General features: G+C 53.8%; 1 protein-coding gene across 1 annotated transcript; it reads right to left on the bottom strand.

The window, feature by feature from the left end:
* Window positions 1-4,617: 4,617 nt before the first annotated feature.
* Window positions 4,618-6,620, bottom strand: KBTBD13 (kelch repeat and BTB domain containing 13). The gene has a single exon (XM_036304714.1). It carries the CDS (start codon window positions 6,564-6,566, stop codon window positions 5,190-5,192), a length of 1,377 nt encoding a protein of 458 aa, XP_036160607.1. The 5' UTR covers window positions 6,567-6,620; the 3' UTR covers window positions 4,618-5,189.
* Window positions 6,621-8,449: the final 1,829 nt, after the last annotated feature.

Genomic DNA, 8,449 nt, shown 5'->3' with positions numbered 1-8,449 from the left:
CGCCCCAACGCAATGCTACATCCTCTCAGAGCACCTGAAACTCCCTCTGCCAATCACGACTTAGAGTTAGGCACATCTAGAGAAGGCCCCTGGTAGAATGAAAACGTTACTGGAAAGAGAAGTGTACTGGGCTGATGGCATCAGGCCACCCTTACAGTTGTCAAAATTGTGTGTGTGTGTGTGTGTGTGTGTGTGTGTGTGTGTGTGTGTGTGTGTTTTGAAGGGCCCAGGTGCCCAAATACTACATTAGAGATCAACTTCTTTGTCTCCACCTGCTGAATGAAAGCAGAATGCTCCAAGAGTGGGACCAAGAGGAGTAAGACTCACTGGAAAAAATAAGGATGGGAGTCTGGAATCAGGGCGTAGGCCTGATGGGTCATTTGGGGGAACCTCCCTCACGGTGTCCTGGAGGCAGCATGGTGTAGTGAGAAGAGGATTCTAGAGACGTGGGTTTGGGCTCAGGGTGGGCCACCTGACTTCCTTCTCCTCCCTGTAAAAAGAGAGGGGTTGGATAAGACGCTTACATCCTGTTCCAAGACCCCATGGCCCCATAAAAGGCCCTTTACCTTTTGTTAGCAGCTGAGAGACACCAGCGTGGGGCTCCCTCTGTCCACGCTTCCCCACTTCAGCTGGACAGAATCATGATGGCTGCAGGGGCACTGCCAGGGTGAATCCTAGGAGACCCCTCCATTGGGGTCCCATATCCTGTGCCCACGACTGGCCTGCTCCAAGGTGGCCTGTCTGCCCACAGCTGTGTCTCCCACCAGCACAGTTAATTTGCTGCTGTTCCTGGGAAGTGACAGCAACTTGAAGCAAAGTAATTAAGATGAAAAAGAGGCCCAGCTGCTTGGGGCCAAAGGAAAATAAACAGACCAGCCCTGTGTGTATTCCACCGCCAAGAGCAGCAATTCCTCACAGAGTGATTACCACTTCCAACTCCATTCTCCGCCCCTCCACTGAAGGCAGAGAAGTGACCTACCAGCTGCTGCTGTTCCCACAGTGTACCTGACAGCCCAGCACCGCCTCATGAAGGTCTCCCAAATTACCTGCCCCCTACCTCTGCAGAAATGAAATCTACCAGTCTGGGTTTTTCCTTTGATTGACTGATCAATTCATTCATTCTTCTGACATCCATTGAGTGCCATTCATTCATTAAATATTTATTGAGCCCCTACTATGTTCTAGTCACAGTTCTGGGTCCTGGCTGATACAGCAATGAACAGATAGACAAAAATCTGTGCCCTCATCAAGCTCCGTTTTAGTAGGAGGAACAGACACTAAACGAGTAAAAATATAGCATGGTAGACAATGCTAGATGCTGTAGAGGAGAGTGAAGCAATAAAGGGGAGTATGGAATGTAGAGAAAGAAGAGGTAGATTTTAAACTGGGGTGGTCACGAAAGGCCTCAGAATGAAAGTGACATCTAAGCAAAGGCCTGTAGGAAGTGGGGAGTGAACCAGGCAGCCAAGTGAGGGAGGTGTGCCTGGCAGAGGGACAGCGTGCAAAGGCCCTGAGGTGTGCCCCGTGTTCAGTGAGGCCGGGGGGGAGTGGTAAGAGAAGTCAGAGAGGAAATGGACTTTGGCTTTCACTCATATGAGCAGAGGGGCAACAGGCCTGGCTGGCATTTCATTCTGGCTGCCACCTGAGCAGACTAAAGGGAGGCAAGCAGGGAAGCAGGCCCTGGGTGAAGTGTGAGAAGGTCTGGTTTCTCTTTCTGTGTCTGTCACCAGGCTATATAAGCAGAACAGGATAAATTCCAGGGAGAGGAAAGCTTGGGGTGCAGGACATCCAGACACTAACTCTCAGGGTCAAGCAGTGTGTGTGGACAACTGGAGAGAGCTCCAGGGAGTCAGGCTGCAGGGCTGTCATGGAGGTTCAGGAAAATGCTCCTTGCTGTATTGTGCGCGTGCGTGTGTGCGCGTGTGCCACATATAAATCTCTCTGGAGTGACAGATTTCTCACAGTGGGCCTCTGGGCTGGGACAGAGAGATTTCCTTACCTGCAAACCAGGCATGGTTACAATCCTTGCCAAGCATGCTGGGTTGTGGGAGGAACAACGGAGTCTGACCTTTGAGGCCAGAGAAGATGATGGGCTGAGTTACGAAAACTTCCGAGGGAGTATCTGTGAAAGTGCAAACACCCCCAGGGCCTCAACCAGTCATTAACACTCTTGGGAAGTGGGCCAGTAGTCTCCTAGCTAGATCCTAAGGCAGAAGAACCCAGGACAGTTAATATTCCTATTGGAAGAGGAGGAAAAGGGCTGGGTCCAGGAAAATAGATGAACTACAAGAAGTAGAGGTGCTGAGAGAAGGTAATGGAGGGGAGTGCTAAGGAGACAGGCAGAAACACCCTGTCCATCCTAGAACGTCAGCCAAGCAAGGAGGCAACAACAGAAGATAAGCATGTGGTCCTGGGTTCAAAGCTGGGCTCCGCTACTTCCTAATTGTGCCTCTTTCAATCTCATAACCTTTCGGTGTTTTGTTATTTTTCCTCCTTCTTCTTTAAGAAGGGAGTAGAAGTGTTGCTGAGATGTCTATCACTTAAAATTCTGACAACGCTTAAATAAGTCAACTGTGGGAAAGCTGTAAACATCGCATTATTACTATGCCCAAAAGACACCCCAGAAAGGGCTGCTCCGGATCAAGGAACAACCAAGTCTCAGAAGCCAGCAGGCCCCATCTGGGCTGGTCCATGCAACCAGCTGCAAAAGCTGACAAACACGAAGCTCTGTGGATTGAGAGCAAATGAGCTGGTAGATCTTGAGATTGCAAGTCTCAGGATGGTCAGCCCCCGACTGAGCAGAGATCACTATGTTGTTAAGTAGGCAAAAGGAGGACTGCGTGTCCTTTCAATGTCTTTCTGGGCAGAATTGAAGAGCTAAGAGTTACGCAATTCTCTAGGGGAATATACCTCTGTTTTTATAGTTTATTATTGATCAGTGTCCTGATTTTGAGAACTTACATGCTACTATGTGGTTGCATGTACAAATAGGAATATGCATGTATGTGAAGAGGCAAAGGATTTTAGTCCAGTAGAGAACCACAAAATTTATGGTTTTATTGCCCTGTAAGACATTAATCAGCTTCATTTCTTACCTTAGCAAACTTATTTCAGTATGTCTTTCCCAACTAAATACACAAATCTCTGTATTTCAAATGCTCCTTTGATAAACCAGCTTTACAATTCCTCTGGTTCCCTTACTAGAGTTAAATAAACCCTGGATAAAAGTTATGCTTTGACAAAACCCCAAAATGAGGACTCTGCCATACTTTGGCATGGGCCAGTGGCTTTGGGCCAGGCAATCTGCCTCGGAGCCTCACATATCTCTTCTGCCACAGGGAGAAGGCACCCAACTCCAAGACTGAGGTAGGGCTGCAGTGGGAAGAGGGACATGAAAGGACTTCGCACATCATTCATAGGATGCAAAAGCCAGGATTCATTGTTGTGACTCATCACATTAGGCTACTCCAAGGCTAGAAGGTCCCAGGCTTCTGAGGGCTGCATTCTCCAAGGCTTGGGACATGGATCAGGGGAAAGGCAGGTAGGGCAGCCCCAATACTAGACTCCATGTCCAGGAGGTGCCGTGCTGATGCTGCATTCTCCATTTGTGATGAGGCCAGGATTTTCCATGGGCCTCGGGTTCTGGAGGATGGAGACCTTTCAGGACCACGCAGAGAAGTCTACCCAGGGGCATGGAAAAGATGGAGGATGGAGTGGGAATCTGACCAGGAGCCAGGGTGGGGTACTCTAAAGGAGGGACAAGAGTCTTCATCTAACACCAGGTCCCTAACTAGTGGCCTCTATAGCCTGTCAGGACCTCATCATATTATTTTGTAGGTAGGAAAGTGCCCAGCTCAACTGACAGCACTATGGGATCTCTACCCTTGCTATCCGCATACTTGTGTGGCAGCACACACACGTGCAAACACACACACAGAGAATGAGTGTCAGGGGTCCAGTAAGCAATGTAGGCAGCTAAGGTCAGTAACAGCCAACCCTGCACAGAGGAAGTGAGCACAGAGCCGACAGAAAGAGAAGAGGAAAGGCATTCCAGGCCCAGGGAACAGCAGGAGCAGAGGCTGGAAGACAGAATTAACCTGTAGAATGTGGGGGAAGGTTAAGATGAGGCCATCAGACCTGGCCAGGATTGGCTCATACATTGAGTGACCTGTAATCATGGAAGTTAATAACCCACTGCCCCTGTGGTGGCGGTAAAAAGGGAGTGGACAAGGGCTTCCAACTGGGAACTCCCCTGCAGGGCCACACCCCATAAGGGGTGTGAGAACCCCTTTTTTCCTCATAGGTCTCACTCCAGGTTCAGTTCAGCTACTGTCTCTATAAGCCAGCCCAGCCTTGCCCCCTCCTGGAATGCCTCCATCCGTAGCTGCTCTGCCTTAAAGCCTGGGCTCACAGAGACGCTTCCCATTTGCTTAAGCCTTTTCCCCATCTCTCCTCTCCTGAGCTCTCCTTGTCTCCACCAGATGAACCTCCCCTTTCATCAGCTAATTATCCTGCTTATCTTCCTCACAGAGTTAGTATACCCTCCTTCCTGGAGTTAGGTCCTTTTCCTCTCCCCATTTTCCTTTGCCCTGATCTCCTCAGTACTTTGTTTTATATATATTGTGTATGGGGGGGGGGGGTGGTGGTGGAAGGCGTTTGTTTGTTTTTGCACATTGCCTTCAACCCTTTGTGGACCAAGACAAGTACATGTAAGCCTTTTGTTGTCCTGTAAATGTTCTGTTAAGATGAGTTGTTCTGGATGAAATTCTAAGCTTTGTGGACCCCCCCCCGTCGGGCAACTACGGATTACATTAGGGCAAGCACGATGCAAGGCCCACAGTAGTTGCCTAATTCTTGCCTAGTGATTGGCAGTTTAACCCACTCCTAGCCATGCTCCATTACTGGCCCATTCACCTACAAGCCTAGATGATAGAAATCCCACCCCCCTATCCTTTCCACTGACACTGTGACCCCCAGCTCTCAGAAAAGCTCAAATCATTTGAGGGCTCAAACCCCAGCATTGCTCCCTGAGTTTCTTGGACATGTTCACACCACCAAAAGACATGAGATTCAGACGTCGCAACCAGAGAGAGTTAAGTTCCCTGCCAAACCAAGGCCAGCCTCGTAGACTCAGCCATAGCTCAGGGAAGACTCAGGAGGTCGTCCCCTCCTAAAGCCCGGCCCAAGAGTCACAGTTCAGGCGTTGTCAAGGCCACAGGCCCCGGAGCACCACGAGGCAGCCTCAGGAGAAAGGTTTGCAAAGAGCCGGGCCGTGGGAAGCCCGCCTTTTCCCTGAGCAGCCGCCAGGTGCTGCCCTCGATGGCATAGAGCAGCGTGAACATGCGGTTGACAGTATAGACGGTGTCGCCGCGTACTACCGCCGTAAAGAGGGCTCCCTTGCTGTTGACAAACTGGCCGGGCAGCGCCGTCCACTGGCCCGTGGCCAGGTTGAGGCAGTCGATGGCACAGTGCAGGAAGTCATCCGACGGTCCGTTGCGCACCACGTAGAGGCTGTCCCGGTGGGCCACCATGAAGTGGCCGTAGCTCTGCGGACGCTGCAGGTCGGCCACCGGCAGCCACGCGTCGGTCCGCACCGTGTACTCCACGACAGCCGTGGTGTCCGCCGGCCGCCACAGACACACGAAGAGGCGGCCGCGCGCCTGGGCGCAGGGCACGCCAGCAGCCGGCTGCGGCAGGTCGGCCACGAAGCTCCAGCAGCCCGTGGCCGGGTCGTAGCGCTCCACGGAGCTCATGGCCGTCCTCTGGAACTCGCCCCCGATGGCGTAGAGGCGGCCATCGAAGCCGGCCAGCGCGGTGTCGTAGCGCGGCTGGTGCGGGCTGGGGAACTCGCACCACGTGCCGCCGTCGGGGTCGTAGCAGAAGCCGAGCTCCACCACCTCCTTACTGGCGCCCCGCACGCCCCCCACGATGTAGAGCTTGTTGCCCAGCGTGGCCACCCCCGCCAGCAGCGTGCTGGCCTCCAGGGGCAGCGCGGCCAGCGTGCGCCACGCGTTCTCCTCCTCGTCCAGGTAGCACACGGTGCGCGACTCGTCCTCCAGGAAGCCGGGCGCGGGCGTGTGCGTGCTCACGGCCACGTAGCTGCTGGGCCGCAGCGCCGCCACGTAGGCGCGGGCCTCGGGCAGCGCCAGCTCGGCCGCCAGCTCGCGCGCGCCGTCGCGGATGAAGAGCGCGGCGCCGTGGAACACGTCCCGCAGGCCGAAGGCGGCGGCCGCGTCGCACAGCAGCGCGCAGTTGTCGGCCGTGAGGCTGTGCTCCAGGAAGCGCGCCAGCGCCGGCGCCTGCAGGAAGGCGGCGCACTCCACGGCCTGCAGCAGGTCGTCGGCGGCCTCCAGCGCCGGCCGCTCGCCGCGCAGCACCCGCAGCGTGGTGCGGAAGCCGCCGGGGCTCAGCGCGCCCAGCCGCACCTCGGCCGCGCGCGCCTCCCGCATGCCCGAGCGGAAGAGGCCGCGGAAGAAGCCGCAGTGCTCCACCAGCAGGGCCCGGTCGGCCTGGAAGAGCTGGCCGCCCACCCACACCTGCACCGGGACCTGCGGACTGGGAAGCATGGCGAGCCGGAGGGCGGGGGGCTGCCGCGGGGGGCCTGGATGCAGCGGCCACGGACTCCGGGGCTCCCCGGTAGCAGCGGAAAAACACTTCCCCGGGATATAAATATATCCCTGGCTAAAGATAGTCTGGCTCATGTGATGTGGTGGCTGGCAGGTTGTAGGGCCCTGGGCCCAGAGGGCATCAGAGACCTGCACGGTCACCCAGTCCCGCCCGGGAAATGATAATAGTGACCATATACCGAGCTCCGACCCACATGCTGGGCACGTGAGCGGTGCTTATAAAGGTATCCCACTTAACCTGCACTAACCCAGCGGCATGCTCTTCTGTAAGCATGTACCCTCATTCTCCGACCCTCTGTTTGCTCAAAATGGGGCTAATAACACCTCTTTCATGGTACAGGTAGCCCCTGCTTTTTAAAAGTTTGCTTAATGCCACTTTGCTTTCTTGAAAGACGCACATAACTCTCTGTTTTCACTAAAAGAATATCTGAAAAGCAAACATAGCGTTCAGTGTTTTGTAACCAGTCCTTGTAGGAGCAGCTTGTACCCGGAGCAGCAGCGAGAGTGTCCCCTCCAAAATCCTTCTCTGGGAATGACACTCAGCATCTCAATAGCAAACCGCCATAACTCTGAACTGTGTCTGTGAGCATCTCTGCTTTATCCATTTGTTTTCTGCATCCATTAGCAAGATAATTGCTTCTTCGCTTTTAGGCTGTTTCGATTTACAAAAGGTTTTGTAGGAACGCTCTACTTTTGGATAATTGGAACAATATCTGTAGTGTTCAGAATGAGGTTCAGAGACTATTACGTGACTTGTTCAGGGTCATTCAACTGGGAAGAAGCAAGGACAGGATTAATACCTAGCCCACACCATCGGCTGGTGGACACAGGGAGTACTTGGGCACTGGAGGGAAGAGGCAGAGGTGGGACAATTAGAGTGAGCCAGGCTGGGGTCTGGAGCAGAGGGCTAACTTGGTCAGGGCCCTGACTCTGGCCTAGTCCAATCTCATTTTGAGCTTGGATTTTCTTCTCTGTAAAAATGGGAGGGTAGCACGTATCCAAAAAGCCCCTGAATGTGGAAGTACTTCCTGACTTGGGATGAGAATGGGAAGCTGATGTCTATTCCCCACTTCCCAGCACTCCTCCACTTCTGTGTCTTTAAGCCTTAGGAAAAGGAAAGCGGGGCTGCTGATCGTATATCTCTGGGTGAGGAGGAGAAGGGCTTCTTGAAATAATAACAGTTAACACTTAAATTGCACTGTCCAACACTTTTGTAAGCACTTTAATTCTTATAATTATTGTAACAATCCTATGAGTAAATGCTATTATTTTCCCTCATTTAATAGGTATTATCTACTTACTAGAGGCCCGGTGCACGAAATTTGTGCGGGGGGTGGGGGGGTGGCGGGCAGTCCGGCAGCCCAGCCTGCACTCTCTCCAATCCGGGACCCCTCGGGGATGTCCAACTACTGCTGGCAGTCGGACATCGCTCTTACAATCCAGGACCACTAGCTCCTAACTGCTCACCTGCCTGCCTGCCTGATCACCCCTAACTGCCCCCCCTGCTGGCCTGGTCACTCCCAACTGCCCCCCTGCGGGTCTAGTCACCCCCAACTGCCCCCCCCCACCAGCCTGGTCGCACCTTACTGCCCCCCCTGCTGGCCTGGTTGCCCCCAACTGCCCCCCCCCCGCCAGCCTGGTCACCCTCAACTGCCCCCCACCCCCGCTGGTCTGGTCGCCCCATGAAGCCTGCTGCTCAGTCGTTTGGTCGCCCCTCACTAACCCCCCTGCCGGCCTTGTCGCCCCACACAGCCTGTTCGGTTGTCCATTCAGTTGCGATGGTCGCTTAGGCTTTTATATATATAGATTGCTTATAGCAACAC

The sequence above is a fragment of the Myotis myotis genome, unplaced genomic scaffold (genome assembly GCF_014108235.1).
Source record: "Myotis myotis isolate mMyoMyo1 unplaced genomic scaffold, mMyoMyo1.p scaffold_m19_p_1, whole genome shotgun sequence".
In the NCBI taxonomy this organism is placed as follows: Eukaryota; Metazoa; Chordata; class Mammalia; order Chiroptera; family Vespertilionidae; genus Myotis; species Myotis myotis.
The sequence above is the reverse complement of the archived record's forward strand: the minus strand, read 5'-3'. Positions and strand labels throughout refer to the sequence as shown.